This window comes from Podarcis bocagei, assembly GCF_964188305.1.
Source record: "Podarcis bocagei genome assembly, chromosome: 8".
NCBI lineage: Eukaryota > Metazoa > Chordata > Lepidosauria > Squamata > Lacertidae > Podarcis > Podarcis bocagei.
In genome coordinates, this window is record NC_138133.1 from 27,252,429 (window position 1) to 27,272,403 (window position 19,975).

The following is a 19,975-nucleotide window of genomic DNA, read 5'->3' on the forward strand; positions in this document are numbered from 1 at the left end:
AAAAAGACACCACAAATCAAACATTAATGCTGCTAGGACTGCCTGTTCTTATTTTCAAATCCTTCTGCATATGGAAACTTGGCCGCTATTCCTCTATTGTGTGTGTCGAAGTTAATTGCCTCCAGGGGGGTTATGAGTGTCCGTGGCCAGTTTTTACAAGGAAGTGTCAGCGTGTGAGAGAATTTAAAAGCAGCCCGATATTCTTCCAGGGTTGCTTGTCCTTATAAGTGTGCCTCCCAGTGGTAAAAGAGAGATATGACCAAGAGCAATTCCTCCCATTTAAGAACTAAGAATCCTTTCGCTTTCCCTATTATTTTTTATTGATTATTAGTCAGGCAAAGGCACTGTTCCTCTAAGTTGGATTTTGGTGGCATAAATTAAAGGGAGGAATGAGGGAAAGTAATTAGGATATTATCTATTCCAATGGCCTAGCAAGCTAATACGTCCAACTAAATAAATGATCAAATAATTCAACAGAGGTGAAACAGCAAGCACAACCAATTTAAATCACTACTAATAAACATAGTGTTATGTATTGTAATTCTCACCCTGGCCACCAGGGGTATTGTGTATATAGTTTTCACTCAGGTCCACCTCAGTTAATTTAGGCGGGAAACCCTGGGGTGTTCTTACAATGCGGCTGCCTATACAGTGGTGCCTCGGGTTACATACGCTTCAGGTTACAGACTCCGCTAACCCAGAAATAACGCTTCAGGTTAAGAACTTTGCTTCAGGATGAGAACAGAAATCATGCGGCAGTGGCACAGCGGCAGCAGGAGGACCCATTAGCTAAAGTGGTGCTTCAGGTTAAGAACAGTTTCAGGTTAAGAACGGACCTCCAGAACGAATTAAGTACTTAACCCGGGGTACCACTGTAAAAGCAGGCCAGCTGAGAGAAATCTCTGTGTCGTCTGCTCTGTCAACCCAATACAGTGGTGCCTCGCAAGACGAAAATAATTCGTTCCACGAGTCTTTTCGTCTTGCGAAGCACGGTCCGTCACAACTGCGCCTCTTCAAGCGGCTTTAAGAAAAAAGTGCAAGACGTTTTCATCTTGCGAAGCAAGCCCATAGGGAAATTCGTCTAGCGAAGCAACGCAAAACCGAAAAACCCTTTCGTCTAGCGAGTTTTTCGTCTTGAGAGGCATTTGTCTTGCGGGGCACCACTGTACATAGTGTTTTGGCAACGTAACTCATTTTTTTTATAACGGTATAATCCTTTCATGGGCTAAAGTCTACTTCATTAGATGTACTCTAGCCCATTAAAGTTTACACCATTACAAAAGTTGCTAGCCTTTAAAGGTGCCACACAGCACACTGTTGTTGATTTTGATGCAACAGACTAACACTGCAGCTTCACTGGAAATTAGTAGTGAAACACACATACGGTATTTATGTTTGGGAGAAAATTTACTTAGCTGCAGTTGGCAGGACAGAAAGAAATGTGAACTACCCCTCAGCACATGCTTCATTTAGAAATGTCACTTGCAACACACTGGATTAAAATATAATCACATACAACACCCCCCAAAAAAGAATTAATGCATATTTTGTGACCTTTAAGGTTGTTGTTTTTTTTAAATATAACATTTTATTGCGAAGATTTTTGATACAGAACAGCAATTACTTTCATCATGTTGAATTTGGAAGTAACGTACAACTGAATGAGAAGAGGAATAGAAACAACCAAACAAAACGCGTGATTCTCTGTTCATGTGGCATAAACCAGTCTTGTACATAACTTGTAGCAGCAGTTTTTTTTTAAGAAGTTCCCTTTAGAAAAAAATTTATATATATATATATCTGCATGTGGATTCTACACACTAATTGTTGTTTCCTTGCACAGGCTGAAAGTTTAACGATTGAACTTCCTTCTCGAGGGGACAAGGAGGGAGGGACAAAAAAGACAGCCCACGCCCCATCCTCTTATCTCTAGCGAAACTTGACTCAAACAGCCCAGGGACAGTGCAAGGGGGAGAACCTGCAATGAATACATTGGCTCCTCAAAACTATTATGACGTTACCTGGGGCTAAAAGAAACAAGGCAAGGATTTACCACAACACCTCAGTGTATACACCTTATTTCCTTTCCAGGACCTTTTCCCTTAATTGCTTCGAGGGGCTAGAACAAGGATGACAAACCTGGCGCCCCCTCAAAATCTTCCTGGATTCCAGCTCACATCAGCACCACTCAGCATGGCCAACTGTCAGGGAGAATGGGAGATGCAGCCCAAACGCACCTGGGAGGGCTGCAGGTTCCCCATGCCTGCACTAGTGGATCTACTCCAAGTGTCCTGCTCTGTCCTCACAAATCATCTCACCACAGTTTCATGATCCAACCAACACAGGGGGTAGCAACACAAGAGACTCATCGTGGGACATGGAGGCAACTCCAGTGTCTGCTCTAGGGTGATGGGAGAATTGGGGGTTTGGGTGCTAGAAGATAAAAGACTCTATAAATCATTGGGAAGCTGGAATTAAATCAGCAGAAGAGCTAGCTCCAGATGAACTATGTCAGCCTTCCGCCAATCTGGTGCCCTCCAGAGGTTTTGGACTAGAATTTCCACCAGCCCTGACCATTGGTCAGGCTGGCTGGGGCAGGTGGAGGCTGCCATCCAAAGGATCTTGAGGTTGCCAAGCCAGGGAAAGCCTGAGCTATGCCATTACAGCTGCAAACGTCAACTGCCTCTTTTAAACCTTGTTTCCGTTCTTCCGTATGTATTGCTTTCACAGTCAGGTGCATATTGTAGTGATTTGAATTTTCAGAATTTGCTCCATTGCAAATCCAACAAGAGAATTTCAGAAAGGGGTGGAGGGGGGGACATGTTGTTTTAAAAAGCCCTGAGAGAAGAGGAGGTCGGGAGGGAATCAAAAAAACAAAACAAAAAAGGAAGATGTAGAGACGAATTAGCTGAACATGCAAAACTAAGCCTAAGATTCACCCATAGTTTAAACACGTTATAAATTTCACAGTTTAATATAGGGGGGGTTGTGAATGTGAGGAAGATGGAGGGGGGGCAAATCAACAAAAGGGGGAGGGAAACAAGAACAGAGGGGTTTTCTTCCTCCATCAAACGCGACTAATAAAAACATCAATAAAATGTGGCAAGATTTTATAATCTACTAGGATACAGATAAAGGCTAAATAAAGCTTTAAATCAATAGTGATTATTGCTAGCAGATGTCCCGGCAGGGTGCTGGGAAAATATTTGCCACATTATTCCTGCAGCATAGAGTTTAGTTCAAGTCTGTCAAACTTGCGCCCACCCACCCCCAAAAGACAGAAACCATGTGAATTGGCCTGCGAGGAGACTTGGCATGTCCGTGGAATGACCCACACAGTCTGGGGTGGGATGGGAGCAGTTTTTGACAGTCCTGGTTTAGTTAATGGCTTCTCCCCCACAGTATTGCGCAGTTTAATGTGGAGAGCTGCAAATTTATATATATATATATATATATATTTAAAAAAACCAGCCCAAGAACAAAAATACCCCCAAATAATAATTATAATATAATAATAATATAATAGCAATTAAAAATTAAGGGATGCATTAAATTGGCTTTGATGAAAAGACTCATTTAACAGAGGGATTTTGTAAAAAGAATCATTGGTACTGATTTTCTACTAATCTGGAGGAATGGTTTCAAAACTTTGTTTTAAAAAATGACAACAAAACCTTATCTATACCTCAACACCATTCCCCTTGCTTCTTATTATATATTTACTATTTTCAGCTCAGAATTTCTACCCTCTTCCTGTGCAGTCTGATTCGAAGTGCTAAGAAGAAGCAGACATTTAAAGATAATCGGTGTTGGGTTTTGTCTTTCCAATTGCCAGACTGAATACCGGGGTGCGGCTGTGCAAGATCACTTGAGGTACGGAGCCTCACTGAGGGCAGGATAGGTTAGCAGTGTGAAGAAAAAGAAGAAGGAAAAGAGGCCCAGGGAAGGAAAACAGCAGGGGCTCCAGAAACACTTTACTTCCCTCTTACCCCAGAAGACTAAGGGGCAAGTCTGGTATCCAACTAATTCTACTCTTAAGACGCACTGAAATTAGTGGGACTGAAGTTAACCATGACTGACTGAAGTCCACCGATTTCAGCGGGTCTCATTTGAGTGTGACTTAGTTGGATACCATCCAGAGCATCATTTCCCAAACTTGGGTCTCTAGCTGTTTTTGGACTACAATTCCCATCATCCTTGACCACCAGTGCTGCTAACTAGGCATGATGGGAGTTGTAGTCCAACAGCAGCTGGAGAGACCCATATTTGGGAAACCCTGCTCCAGAGCTTTCTGCACAATGCCCAGCTACTGCGGCAGAATGCTTATGCTTGATCCACAAGTCAATCTGAACAAGAATACTTGGGTCTAATCTGGTGAACAGCCTACTGCAGACTACAGGTAAAACCCAGCAGAGCCCATCCTACAGAAGTTGGTTCTGTTCAGTTTTCAGTTCTGAAGGTTTGCACACCTACAGTTCCATTGCCTGCTTCCAAAGGCTCCGTTCTTACAGGAGAGATGGGAAGTCAATGTGTGAGAATTGGACTCACAGCCAATGGAACTGAGGGACGAGCCCCATGTTACTTCCCAACATTTTAAAAAAGGAAGCTACAGAATTGGTGAAACCATCCAAAGATGTGTGCTTCCATCAAGCTGGAAAGGTCGAATATAGAGCATGACACACAGACCTCGGAAAACTCATGAAATGTATTTGTGAGAGCCATTCTGCAGAGCCTGATGGCAGCAATGTGACCGAGAGGCACAATTTAAATCCAACTCTGTGTCTGTATCTTTAAATGCAAATGAAGGAATGTAACAACGCAGGTAATCTTGATCATGTGATTCAAGAGAAGGAAGTTCAAACTAATGGATTGTTTTTCTCCCTCTAAATAAATAGGTTCAGGGTGAAAATAAAGCTTACATCCCAGCATGCCAGCTTAACTGGTCTGCGGGTCACAGTCCTAATGTGGTTGACTTGCAATGGCTCCTGCTGCCAGCAACAGGATATGCAGTCTAATCCTGGCTCCCAACTTCATGGAAAATTTTTGGGAAGGAAATTTATTTTGTCAATCCCTAGTTTTATCGCCGGTAGTATTTTCTTTATTTTGCTTTAAAGCACAGTAAGGTAGCGGCATCATTTAAGGCTTGCAATTTTCTTTTCTACATTTAATCTGGAAGACTGAATCATCGTGCTCATTAACGTAAAAAAAAATTGATAACGCAACTATTGCAGTTTCGAACAACGTCAACTACTTCACAGAATCCTGCGGTGCCTTCCTCATGCAATTTGGAGGGCCTCCATGCCCCTTGCATTTCTCTCCATGCCAGCCTGCTGCTAATTCCATCAATCCTTCTCCTTTTCACTAACTCGCAATGAACTGTTCACCCATGAAATGCCCCCTGCCCACGCCCCGTGCAACTTCAAGAACGGCTTAGGCCTTGTCAATGCAACCAACTTGGATAAACTGAATACACAGCGGGAAGGAGGGAGTGGGATGGCAGCAGTGCTCAGATGACCATGTGAACAACCCTACAGTCATGCCACCTGGGTGCATGTGGACTTGTCCATACAACCAGGGATCCTGCAATTGAAAAATAAAATGACACATACACACACATGTACAATGCGTATGCGCATAGGGCACAAGTGGTGCTTCCTCCCCCTCCCCTTACAATCCCACTCTCTCCCTCCCTGCAACACTCGTTCAGTCTATCTGGTCTGGTTGTGTGAACGGGGCTTGAGTTGGCCTACACTTGATTCTCTAGATCAGAGGACTCCGTGTAAATACAGTAGAAGAGTTGCAATCCCGACGGGGAGAGTCGGGGAGAGATTAGATCACAAACATTTAAGCAGGCAATCCAAACTGCGTTGTAGATTTCCGTGGGCAAATATTGCCCATTGGTTTCTGCTGAACGCAGAGATTAGCAAACTGACAAAAAAAATTTTTTTTATAAAATATTAAAATAACAATAATATATTGAAGCACAAATCAAACATATATATATAACAAGTGGGTGCATAATTTCCATAGGTTGTTTTTTTTTTAAAGTCGCTATGCAACTCTTTCTGTAGAGTCTTTAAGTCCACAAGGGCCAGAAAGAGCCTTTTACAAAAGGACAGTAGCTAGGACATCATCATCGCGAATGCGGAAGGGGAGAGGCAGAGAAGCAGAAGTCAGTGAGGTTGAACATTTTGCTTTTCCTGGTTTTTGGCTTGGACCAAGTTTAATCAACCATGTTTACACCTGGAACTGGTTTTGACTCTCCCCCCCCCTGCCCCCCGTGTGGCAAGTACAAAAAGAAAAGTAGCAAATCAAGAATAGGAAAACAAAATCAACACCTTATTTCTAGTTCCTCTGTTGGGGGTTTCTCAAAATCTTCTTCCAGTTATCGGCTGCAAGTTTCCAAGGGCTTCCTTGCCCCAGTGACTCCTTGTTTCCAGCTCAGAGAACACACAAAAGCGGCTATCACAGATATACAGTAACAAGCTCACACACCCCAATACAAAAGGTAACATTAATGCTCAAATGAAAAAGGTCCTCTCCAAATAACTTTCATTAATATTTTTTTTAAATCATCTTTTTGTTTGTATGTGTGTTTTTCTTAAAAAACCTATGATACCAAAAGACCTAATAAAGTAGTAAGGCACTCAAATCAGTATATAACTGTAGTCTTTTGCATTTTTTTTATACTGAAAGACTTATGGCACTGAATCCAGACTGCCATCTTCCCACTCCCACCAATTCCCCAGCCCTCAAGCCCATTCCTGCATAATTGACAGCAGGCCAATTCAGCATCTCAAAAAAGAAAAAGAAAAAAAAGCTTGCATTGTCAACTTTATTCCGTGTACGCTGGGTCAGTTCGCTGGGGGTGCGGCTGATGATTCTGCAGCCGTCATTCGACTCCCAAGAGCTGAGGTGCACTCTCTGCAGAGGCGAGAATGTGACTCATGGAAGATTTTTTGTTGTGAATCTCCAGCAAGTCCTGGATGAAGCCAGACGGGCTCCCGCGATCACCTTTCCCTCGGGACTCTGTTTGCTTCTGGGCATTCTTGCTGGACTCTGCAGGACAGGAGCCTGCCGTCCGACTCCCAGTGGTGGGTTTGTCTTCTTTGCAAACGGCCTCCTTTGCGGCGTTGACAAGGCTTTCCTTGCGGCTCCTGGTGACTGGGGAATGGCTCCCGAGCCCCGCAAGCGAGTCGCACTCGTTTTCCGAGATGGGGTTGGTGCTACTGTGGAGAGACTCGTTTTCGCTTTCTTCCTCGCCCCGAGAATGGCCGTCCTCTCGGTCGCTCTCCTTCTCGTGGTTCTTAGCACTTTTTACTTTCTGATGGATACGCTGGTGGCGAACCAAGCTGTGCTTCAGAGTAAAGGTCCGTTCGCAGGTTTGACATTTGTAAGGTCGCTCCCCTAGGATAAAATCAAAACAGAAAGGTTTATAAACTTACTTACTTCTTCCTTCCTTTCTTCCAGGTTTTGAATGCAGTCTGCCACGTAACACAAACCTATTTAGCAGCAGCTGGCAGAAGGCAAGTAATTGTGCCATAAAGGTAAAGGGACCCCTGACCATTAGGTCCAGCCGTGACCGACTCTGGGGTTGCGGCACTCATCTCGCTTTACTGGCCGAGGGAGCCGGTGTACAGCTTCCGGATCCTGTGGCCAGCATGACTAAGCCGCTTCTGGCATACCAGAGCAGCGCATGGAAACGTCGTTTACCATCCCGCCGGAGCGGTACCTATTTATCTACTTGCACTTTGACGTGCTTTCGAACTGCTAGGTTGGCAGGAGATTGTGCCATATAGCAATGCAAATTTAGATTTCTTAGAATATTTCCCCTCATAAAACGGCAACCCTGCATTTTTCATCTGTCAAGACCATGAAAACACCAGCGATATCGTGACCTTTGATTTCCCACCATGGAAGAGGTGATTCTGCCAGGATCGAAGCTCATGTTGGTTTCAATAACAACTGATCATGTTTATTGTCAAGGAAAAGGGACACCGGATTTCAATGAGATCAGGGATGGGGAGCCTGTGGTTCTCCAGTTGTTGTTGACGGCAACTCCCATCATCCCTGACCTTTGAGCCTTTAAACTTGCACTGACGGGAGTTGGGAACCCATCATCTGGAGGGAAGCAGGTTCCCCATCTAACCACTCACAGCATACTAAAAGCAAGAGCTTTTACAGCAAAACAAGAAACTCTATGGACCATAATCTGAATGTACTCCATGTTTTCATTTGCTTGCTTAACCCCTGACTCTTGGGAGTGAAACCTGGCAAAACCAGTTACTTTTCTGAAGATCTGTGTTTCTGCACTTATTTTCATACTTCATTGGCTCCCAGTACATTTCCGAACACAGCTCAAAGTGTTGGTGCTGACTTTTAAAGCCCTAAATGGCCTCGGCCCAGTATACCTGAAGGAGCGTCTCCACCCCCATCGTTCTGCCTGGACGCTGAGGTCCAACACCGAGGGCCTTCTGGCGGTTCCCTCATTGCGAGAAGTGAGGTTACAGGGAACCAGGCAGAGGGCCTTCTTGGTAGTGGCGCCTGCCCTGTGGAACGCCCTCCCAGCAGATGTCAAGGCAATAAACAACTATTTTACTTTTAAAAGACATCTGAAGGCAGCCCTGTTTAGGGACGTTTTTAATGTCTGATGCTGTATTGTGTTTAATATTCAGCTGGAAGCCGCCCAGAGTGGCTGGGGAAACCCAGCCAGATAGGCGGGGTATAAATAATAAATTATTATTATAATATTATTATTATTATTGCTGCTGTTGTTAGTCTCTCTACAAGCATAGTTCAGTGCCCCAAAACGATTATTTCCAAGGGGGCTTTGACTTTGCAAATAGATGGCTAGAGAGATGCTCTTAGCAAGAATTAGGCCAAAATAGTTTGACATGCTGCATGCAACGTGAGCGATTTACGAGGTGTTCATTCTTCACGTTTAAGCTAGTGTGCTTTCTGCAGAAATTTCGTGAAACGCATCCAGCAGCAGTGACAAAGCACTTTCCCTCTGCAGTGTAAACAGGCTTCCTTCTCTTTCAGGGAAAAACACACACCAAATTTTCACTTATTTTCCAATTGGCATAATACAGCCCTAGGAACACGAAAAACAGCCCAACAGCTCATGAATCAGCACTTCCTTTTCAACCTTCAACCGAAGAGCAAATAAAGTAATGCACAGGGAGAATGAACTGAGTTCTGTTTCCTGGTGGTTGAGCTTTGCTGTAAGGAGACTGGGTAATTTATTTTATTTTTTCGTTTTTTAAAAAAGGAAGGCCAGGGAAAAACAGTTTAAAAAAAAACTACAGCAAAAAATTAAAAGCGGGTAACCTGCTGCAGCTAAAGGGTTCTGGATATTATAAGGGTTGAAGAGAGCACAAGAATACCTCTTTGAAAAGAAACACAGGAAGCACTCTAGCCATATATACAAGGTGGGAGATGCAAGGCTGTTTTCCCTCCTCTGCCTATTGCTTGCCTACAGAAATAGGCAAGTCAAACCAGTGGCCTTCCTGGTTGAGCATTGCCTAAATTGGTGGCATCTCCCTAGGTTTCCAGACAGGGGAGATGCTGGGAACAAACCTAGGAGCTGCTCCACACCAGTGGCGTAGCGTGGGGGGTGCAGGGGGGGCCGGCCGCACCGGGAGCAACATCTGGGGGTTAGGGTTAGGGGGCGCAAATCCACGGGTTAGGGGGCGCAAATTACTTGCCTTGCCCCGGGTGCTGACAACCCACGCTACGCCACTGCTCCACACAGTACTTGGGTGCTGGGCTACAGCCTTTCCTCACAGTCATACTGTTGGGAATAATGCCCCCTTACCTGTATGGGACCTCATGTGCCTTGTCAAGTCTTGCAGAGACCAAAATCGCTTGTTGCACACTGTGCAGACTTTCTTCCTCTTGTCTGCCTTTGACTCGCTCTTAGTCCCGCCGTTGGCTTTTGGCTTCCTGTCATCGTCGCTCTTCTCCGAAGACTTCCGCTCCGTGCTCTCCCCCTCGGAGATGCTCTCGCTTTCCTCGTTCTCCTTCCCCGTGGCCTCGCTGTCCATGGGAGACTCTGCTGCCTTTAGGTCTCCTGTGGGCTCTTCCTGCTCAGGAGAAGACTCCTCCTGAGCCATAGGAACTTGGCCTCCGCCTTGGACGCTCTTGCTTTCGTCCTCGCTGCTCTTTTCATCCTTCCTGTCGTCGCGCTCATGAGCCTTTTTGTGCCGGCTGAGAGTGCCCGCGAACTTGAAGGACTTCCCACAAATGTCACAGGTGTGCTTCTTTTCTGCCTGAATGCCGCTACCAGTGCTTTGGTCGCTCTCAGCCAGCTTGAAGTCCATGAGCTTGCTAGCAAAATTGAGGTCAAGGCTCCTGTTACTGGCAGAGTCTTCTTCTGGCCCCTCTTCATCCTCACTGAGTTTCTCTTGTGCATCTTCTTCCCCTTGAGATGTGTCCATCTTCTCCTCCTCTTTGGGACTGCGCTCAGGGTCTGGAAGCTCAGCGGCCTCCTCTAGGTGGTCTCTTTCGCCAGAGGTCAAGTCTAACGCTTCACTTCCCACACTTGCATTCTCCAGATCCGATTGGCTGTCTGCAAGAGAAAACAAGAGAAACATTGAAGTTCCTCAGCGATCAAAAGCACCAGGAATCATCACACACACAAAAAGTTTCACTTCACCGCCACCCACGCATAAATTTGTTTTGAGTCAGGGTCCAAGGATAACATCAGAAAGCATGATTGGATGTGTGTTTTTCACCAACTTACGAGCTATTATTCTTGGACCTCCAAGTCAAATCAATAGTGTTACAGCCAACCTTGGTGCAAAGCACTTTAGCCCAACTCACATGCCCAACAGTAGCATGGCAGTGCCTGCCATAGCACCCCCTGAGCATCTGTTCCATGTGATTAACCGTTTGGGTACAGCTGACAGCTGAACAAAGCCAGCATGAAGACACAGAAACTTGTATCTGCGCAAGATTTGGTACGTACAACAACAAGGATCGCCACATTTTGTTTTCCAACTAAGAAAAAACGAACTGCATGTTTTTACTTTTGGCGAGTTGGCAATTTTATTTTAAAAGGCATGTGCTTAGATAGACAAAGCCTAAAAATGTAAGAAAAATTAAAGACAGATCTACCTGTTAGCAAAATGCACTCACCCTGATCTAACATGAGGGAAAGGCTATCTATCTTGTGTACAGTGGTACCTCAGGTTACGAACTTAATTCATTCCGAAGGTCCGTTCTTAACCCAAAACCATTCTTAACCTGAGGCGCACTTTTGCTAATGGGGCCTCCTGCTGCCGCCAGTGTGCGATTTCTGTTCTCATCCTGGGGCAAAGTTCTCAACCCAAGGTACTACTTCTGGGATAGCGGAGTTTGTAACCCAAAGTGTTTGCAACCTGAAGAGTTTGTAACCTGAAGTACCACTGTATAGGATTCCTCCATGCCTGACCTGAGAGCAGGGCAGGGCATGATGGTGTTCAGTACCCCTGATGGGGTATCTATTTGGGAGGGGGCACAGAGGGCCCCATCCTTCTGTTGAGTAGATCTTGACATATTGTTAAAAGCTTTAAAGCTGTGGAAACGAGATCCCTTCAGCATTTTCCTGTCCTTCTATTGGATCAGGGCAACCATTTTAAAACTGTTGCCCCTTTGCTGCCAATGAATGGCCATTCCATTTCTCCTCTTTCTCTCATGAAGAGCCAAAGCAGTAGATGAACACCATATCTTTAGTTCTTAAGAACTAAATGCAAAATTGGTGGCTCGCTTTGAGCCTGCTAAAGTTCTGGAGAACTCAAAAGCTTGCTCGCTATTTTGTGACATTTTGGTTGGCACCAATACAGGTTTTGTTCGACCATGGATTTTGGGCTACTATTGTTTTTTAACAGACCAACACAGCATCCTTTAGTTTTTTTATTACATCTATTGATATATTGGCCTGAGTAAACTCAATCACCTTGTATGGTTAGCATGCATCTGAGTTTTTGAGAAGGCCTTCTACACATGACAAGCACAAGAAGGCTAACAAGCTACAGATTACAAGTCTAAGCCTTCAACTCATGAATGCTTAATAGCTGCTGAGTAACTATGGGGGATTTACAAACTCTTGATAAAAAGAAATGTTTAGGTTCCTTTCATGCTGACACACAGAGCGCGTATTTATGAACGAGAACCTCAAAACCGAAGATAGGGAGAGTCCTTGGAAAAGAAGATGACTTTCAAGGTCGAGACGGACAGAAATCAACAAGCTGTAGATGTTTTAAAGCAGACTGGTGATAAGATGTTGGGTTTAATGGGAGAAAATGAGGATACTTGGACTGGTGCAGAGGCCATGTGGAACCGCACAAAGACCACAATGCACACATTTGTGAGCTAACCATTTTTAGCGGTAGGAATGTTCAGCGTTTTGAGACAAAATGGCAAACATAGCTAATCCCCAGGAACAAGACAGAGAAGATGGTTATGATTATAACCATATTCATCACAGCAGATTGGCAACAGCTTCATCACAACATTCCTGTAATTCAGAATTTATCACAGCAGTTTGGTTACAGCTCAAGAGATGGCATTATGAGCCCAAGAACCCAGAGCACAGAATGGAAGGCAAGGAAGTGCCCAAGAGCCAATTCAGTCTGTAAAACAACCAAATCAGCAATACTTGATCACATGAACTATTAAGTGGCTTTCAGTGGGAGAGAATATTTTAACCCTATCCTTCCTTTATAGAAAGAGGAGTCATCACTTACCACGTTACACAGAAACACACACAGTAGAAAACAACAATTAACATCCCCCCCCCAAAAAAAAATCAAAATCAAAAGCACAATAATTTTTTAACTGTCTCTGGCGGCAAATATCCCGGAATCTCCCCTTGAAATCACAAGTTTGCCTTTCTAGCAAATTATTTGCTAGCATTTCTCATTTTTTCTTACAACCACAGCAGCTTCCTAGTTCCCCTTTTACCGACTCCTCCTTTAATCAGCATCCATACAGCTAAGTAGTTTAAGCTCAAGAAAAGCAAAATGCAGCACATCCACCCACACCAAGAACCTCTTGCAGGGACAACCACATTTTGTCCGTTGTCATAGCATGGGAGGAAATCCAGAAATTTGGTTGCTTCAGGTAGCAGAACCAATAGGATGCAGTGGCTACAGTCCTGAGTTTGGACATGAGAAGCCCAGGTTCAAATCACCATTAGAATCATAGAACTATAGAGCTGGGAGGAACCCTGGGGTTATCTAGTCCAACCCCCTTGCAATGATGCTCAAATGGTGGTCTTGCGTGTATTATTCACCTTATGGCAGGGATGAGGAACCTGCTCCCATCAGCTCTGCAGGCATAGCCAATGGATTATGAAGTTGTTGTAGTCCAATGAGATCATGAGGACCAAAAGTTTCCCATTCCTGCACCATGGGATAACCCACCCTACAAGGTTGTTGCAAGGATAAAATGGTGTTCTGAGTGGGTATTTAATATCATTTTCGGATACTAGAATGTGGGAATTATTCCAGTTGGATTATCTTTTGTGTGTTCCAAGCTTAGCTTCAGGAGCAACCAACTACTGACCATGTGAACTAATTGGGGTTAGGAAATAGGATGGTGAGCTATGTGCTGCCTTCTCTCTTGAAAATTAGGTGGTATACCAGTTTTAAAAATAAACCTGCAACTAGACTCCCTATTCTTGGAAGTTGCCCACCTTAGCATACACTTAGCACATTTTGTTGACTTTCCTTGAAAGAGAGGACCTATTTAGCAATACATATTGCTCTGCTTTCCTTTGGACCACAGCCGCAAGTCCAAGATGGGGGTCTTGCCTGGGCAGTCCAGGACTTCCATACACACTGCCCAGGCTTGAGTCACTTTGGTGCTGCTAACACAACAGTTTGACTTTACCCCTGGAAGTGCACTCCATTGCCTCTCAAGACAGATGGATGACAACAGCAGCAGCAGGACCTATTTTAGCGTGCACACACTCCAAAAATAAAAACCGTTATTGTTGCACTAAAAAATACATGGCTGTTGCATGTATTGTCCCTGTAAGCCTATTTAAGGGTCGCAAAACTCTTCTGGCTTTTGTGAAAGAACTGCTGACTAGGAAGCAAAGTGTGAACAGTGCATTCTTGTCATGGCTAAAGGAGGAACTCTTTACAGGGTGGGGCAGAAACTGGAATTCACTACTTAAAACCTTGAAAGCTAAGAGACTAACTGGGTGGAGCCTCCGAGGTATTAAAAAACTCCAAAACAGGTCTAACTGAAATGCCTACATATGAATGCAAGAGATAAAGGACTATATCATTTGCATAACTGACAGTTATTCAACGCAAGCATGCCAGCTTCCAGGGATTTCAGTTATAAGCTACTGTTCTGGGTCCTCTGAAGGACTCGTTTTTCATTCTTTCAGTCACGTACCAGGGGCAGCAGCAGCGGGGAGGACCAGAAAAGGCCGAAGTTAACACCTGCTTCTATGCATGCATGCATGCACGCACACACACACACACACACACACACACACACCCCGTGTGCTGAGGGAGACAAATAATGCATGCAATAGCAATGAGAAAGAAGTTACGCAAGGCACTTGCATTGTGCTGCACTGACCCCTAAAGTTGCAACAACCCTATGGAAAAATAGTGACGATCCACTATAGGAACTTTCAATTTCTGCAGAACAGCCAGGTTGGTTTGGGGATCTCCACCCCCTCCCCATCATCACACTCCAATCTCAAACAGCATCCACTAGGTGGAACACTTTGGTAAGCTAGGAATCTTACAGATAGAAGGATTCACCGAAGAGACCTTTCTCGTTTCATGTCTGAATTTTTCAAGAGGTACCTGTAACAAATGCCTCACCATCAGCACAAGCTGTCCTTTATTCAGCCATCTGTTATAGGAAGCAACTCCAACCTATCGGGGGGGGGGTGGCAGGAGGAGAAGACAACTTTCCCCTAAACTAAACAACCATAAGGGTAAATTCCAGGACACACACCAAACCTCTGGTTTCCCTCCTCAAGCTACTAAATTACCTGTTCTGAACTTACCTGCACAGCAGTGTTAGCAGCTGCTGAGCTGGTACCCAAGCAAAATTTAAAAACTTCACAACCAAAGCACCAACACTTTTTGTTGTTCTTGGGATATCAGAAGTTTCATAGTCTTTTTGCAAATTCAGCACATCACTAGAAACATGTCCTACATCTTCAGATTCAGGGGGGAAGCACCATGCACATCGTTTTAATCAATGAGAACAATCTGATTTACATACAACTGAAAATTCCAATTTAGTTTAAAATTCGAACTACTGTGAAATTCTGAATGGATTGGCAAATCTGAGAAACGAGAAAAATGATCAGAGATGATTTGGGGATGCAGTTCTACACAATCTGGACTTTTAAACTGGGAGCATCTTTGGTAAGGTGGCTGTATATTTTGTGATCAAAACATTCCCCACCGCAAAGACTAACTCAGGAGATCCAATTGCTATTTAATTTCATTTTGGTTCAACCAGCTGTTCAACAAAAACTGGGTCAAACCTAATCAAAAACTTCCTCAGCACACAAGTGTGTCCTTTTTCAGTACAGTCAACCTCGGGTTACAGACACTTCAGGATGCGCATTTTCGGGTTGCACACCGCGCCGAACCTGGAAGTACTGGAATGGGTTACTTCTGGGTTTTGGCTAAATCGCACTTTGTGCATGCACAGAAGCGCCAAATTGTGACCCGCGCGTGCGCAGATGCGGTGCTGCGGGTTGCGAACGTGCCTCCTGCACGGATCACATTCGCAACCTGAGCGTCCACTGTATGTCTGTAATTTTAACAAACTAGACTTCATCACAACTACAATTTGCAGAACTTGGTCATAACAGGGCAGTGTCGCTGGCAAAGCTCTCTTGCTGTAACGATAGTAAAAAAAAAAAGTATGTAGGTTGCTTAACCTGTTTAATCAAACTAGAAACAATGAAAACAACAACTACCCTGGGTGCTATCAGGTCATTATTTACTCAGCACCCACTCCCTTCTTAGGGCTAAGCTGGATGTACAGAAGCACAGCTATTGTGTAATACACATTGTGAGCCTTGGTGATCTCGTATGAAGCACGGATGGGCCATCTATGTCCAGAATGAGGGGACAATGAATGCTTCCCTCCTTGTTCTGAAACTACCTCTCTCCAGCTCTGGGTGCCCCACCTGGAAAAAAACAGCAGGTTGCGTCAGGAGGAGCATGGGCAGGATTTAACACAGGGCCTTTTCTGCCTATAAACACTGGACTTTAAAGGAGCTGGAGGGCATTTACAACAGAGGAGGACTGCAGCGCAGTGTAGCATCTGCTTTGCATGCAAAATTGATGGTTTGAAGTTTGCACAGTTCACTTCCCAGCATGGCCGGGAAAGATTCCCAGGCTAAAACTCATTGCCGGTCAGTGTAAATAATACTGGGAGACTTCTGGGAGAAGGAATGGCGGATTGACCATCTCACTATTGGCTTTCCACTATAGAAGATAATTATGTGGTGACTGGTGATAGGCAGATGGCCTGGCTATTAAATCACCCTGGAAGATAAGAGTGATCGAACAGGAGCAAGCTGAAATGCTTTGATCAAGTGTAGACAGTATTGGGCTAGTATTCCACAAACTTGGGTCTCTAGCTGTTTTTGGACTACACCCCCCATCATCCCTGACCACTGGTCCTGCTAAGAATGATGGGAGTTGTAGTCCAAAAACAGCTGGAGTCCCAAGTTTGCGAAACCCTGGACTAGGTGGACCAGTGGCCTGATTTGATATAATCTTCTTGAAAGAGGGCATCCCTCATTGTAATCACACATGTCTGTGCTGCTGTGACACCTAGCCAGTCATTCATCTGAGGGGCCCGAAGGAAAAAAGAAACACGACTTTGCTTTATATTCTGGAACAACCTAAAAGAGCTACCTGTGCTATCATGAGCTCCAGCATCACTTTCTTTAGACTGGGGGATAAGCCCGTTTCTTCTCAGACAGTAGTTGACAACTCCGTGTTTGCGTAAGAGGTGGCGTTCACAGTTAGATTTGGTGGAAAAGAAGGCATCACATTTTTGACAGGGGTAGGGCTTCTGACCTGAATGGAGCAGGGAGAAAAAACACATTTATCTTCTTTCTAAAGTGTCACAGGAACTCCTGCGTGCCTTTCTATACCCTCTGCTTGCTTTGCGCAACTGCGGCTGAGTTTATAGCAGCTCAGTCCTCCTCTGAAGGAAGTCCAGAACAGAAAGGGGAATTACTTCCCAAACAGCACTTTTAAGACTGCAGCTGTGGCCTAAGTCAACTCACGTATAAAATAAAATTAGGAAGGTTGAATATCAAGGCTCTGAAATTCGAGCCCCCTGAGAAGTGTCCAATACAATAGGACTCAAGTTTAAGCTCTTCTGGGCTTAAAAAAGCACAGCCACTATTTAGAAGCAGAGTGGTTAAGAAAACTCAACTGTATCAGAGTTAACTACTGTATTACACAGCCTGCCCTTCAGACGCCATGATCCTGCGCTAACCAGATGAATCCAGAAGAAACTGCATAGCCAGCTGACTGCGGAGTATTTTAATATCTGCTTTTGGATTGGTTTATGCAGTAGTGCACTTATCACACAGAGATGTCTTCACTGGATGACCTCCCCTTGTTGGTGTTGAAACACATCTGCATTGGACATATCTCTACAGTGGTACCTCTGGTTACGTACTTAATTCGTTCCGGAGGTCCCTTCTTAACTTGAAACTGTTCTTAACCTGAAGCACCACTTTAGCTAATGGGGCCTCCTGCTGCCGCTGCGCCGCCACCGCGCGATTTCTGTTCTCATCCTGAAGCAAAGTTCTTAACCTGAGGTGATATTTCTGGGTTAGCAGAGTCTGTAACCTGAAGCGTGTGTAACCCAAGGTACCACTGTATATAGTTTGTAGGATGTTTTTCCCAGTAGAGTATGTTACAGCACCAAGAGAGACTGGTCACATTGTGAATTTTTGACAAGATAACATGCAAAACTGGGCGTCAGGGCTACAAAATGAGCTGGACCCAGAGGAAAACAGCTGAAACAGGTGGGAACTTAGGAAGAGCAAGGGGGATTAGGGTGGGAATGCATTATGGATGCCAAACAGAGGCTGGCTGGAAAGGACTCCGTGTGCTCTACATCATACATCTAACCACCACAGAAATGTCTGGCAAAAACACAAAGACACCCTTCTCTCTCTCTCTCTCTCTGGGAGATGTTTGAGAAGCACATGGCAAGTCATGTTTGGGGGAAGGGCAGCAGCGGAGTGATAGAGCACATTCTTTGCATTCAAGGAGTCCTGTGGTTCAATCACTGGCTTCACCGGGTGGGACGAGAGAAACGTTTATGCAAAACCCAAAGGAACCTGCGCCATTCAGGGTAGACACTATTGATAAGGGAGCTTCCTTGCTGTTCCAGCTGCTGCAAGGAGCCATCGCCTTGCAGAGCCCATTTTAGCCATCTGGCGTTCCAAACAAGTTCATCACACTTTAGAATCCAAGTTGAAATGTCAGTGCAGCTGTCGTGATTCTGTACTATTCAACACAATGTGATGAGCAACTATGACTCTGCTCCATTAAAAATATCCTAAGCTCAGATATCTCCCCAGCCAAGCTCTCTTTCAGATGCAAAAAGTTTAACGTCCTTAGGAGGAAGGGAGTCTGCTGTTTCGCACGTTAACACAGCGCCAACAGCAACCTCTGATCTCTACACACCAGTAGGATGCAAAAAATAATGGCGAGAGAATAGGACACGAAGGAATCAGCTACTATAGCTAAGCCAAGGGTGGGTGTTACCACTGCCTCTCCAATGCACAATGAAGGCTTTACGGATGTTTCTGTCACATTGATCTTCCACCAAAACTTGGCTTTTGCACTACTTAAAATCTGAATCTGAACTTGAAAGGATCATGTGATGTTTTTTTTAAAAAAACAACAACACTAAGTCATTTCCACAACATGCAGAGACCTGGAAGTGGAAGACTTGTTGGCTGGCTTGCTAATTTAAGGTTACCATTCCGAAGGTCTCTGGGATGGTTCACATGATGTTGTTTTTGTTTGTTTTACTACACAAATAGTGACTTTCTCTTGCCAACAAAGAGCGAAAAAACGTCTCCTTCAGATTGGAGAGATCGATGCTGATTACTGATGTAAACCTATAGAAAATACTTGAAGTGAAAATGGGCTAACTTTCCATTTTGCAAAGGAGTAGTTCGGAGAAGCAGGGAACTCTGCCCTCTGTGGCACTTGACCAAAGCCAGTGCAAATCAAAAGCAGCTATATATTTCACACAGGAATACAGCAACGTCTCATCACTGCTTAAATCCTGCTTTTATTTAAACCCAAAGGAACAGAAGGGTAAGAATATACGTTGAGTAGAGAAGTGGCAAATCAGAGATGGTGAAATGAGTTTCAGTGATGTCTGAAGAATACAGCACCAAAACATGAAAGCCTGTTGACAAATTTCCCAAGAGTACTCCAGCCGCTGCTCATTTCCAAGATGAGCTAACACCCACTGTTTTCACACACACAGGCTTCAAAAATACATTCCATACGCCGTGTCACAAAATAAATACTTCTTTTGCGAGCTCTGCAACAGATCCAGGTATACATGCAGAAGTGGGCTGCACTACAGACAGTGAGGGTGCCATTAAGAGCAATCACCAGGAGCAAGGACTTTTCCCTTCCCTTTTCAGCCTTTCGTTTGTTAACATGGAAAGCATCTTGCTAATGTAATGTCACGGCTGTGGGGGGATCTTCCCTGGGCGCTGTCACATCTCAGGAATGCAGCAGAAGTTCACATTTTGTCATCTGCTTCCTTCCCCATCTACCCCAAGTCTGTTGCACAAGCAAATGACTCATCAACATTTTAGTGCTGGTGGCTTCAACCACAGCGCAGGGAAGAGCCAGTGGAGACTTCCAATGGTGTTCTAAGTGGCTTCCGACTCTGGGCTAGCAGAGTTAAGGCTCTTCAGGACTGCTCAGAGCCTCCTTTT

General features: G+C 44.6%; 1 protein-coding gene across 3 annotated transcripts in view; it reads right to left on the reverse strand.

The window, feature by feature from the left end:
- Positions 1-1,569: 1,569 nt before the first annotated feature.
- RREB1 (ras responsive element binding protein 1) overlaps positions 1,570-19,975 on the reverse strand; it is a 129,786-nt gene continuing 111,380 nt past the window's right edge. For 2 of the 3 annotated variants that reach the window (XM_081206148.1, XM_081206149.1), the window contains exons 12-14: positions 16,899-17,063; positions 9,818-10,570; positions 1,570-7,407 (exon numbers count right to left, since the gene is read on the reverse strand). In XM_081206148.1, the coding sequence (XP_081062274.1) occupies positions 6,893-7,407; positions 9,818-10,570; positions 16,899-17,063 (1,433 nt within the window). In that variant the 3' untranslated portion in view covers positions 1,570-6,892. The remainder of the gene's footprint in view (positions 7,408-9,817; positions 10,571-16,898; positions 17,064-19,975) is intronic. The other variant, XM_081206150.1, reaches the window with a different exon arrangement.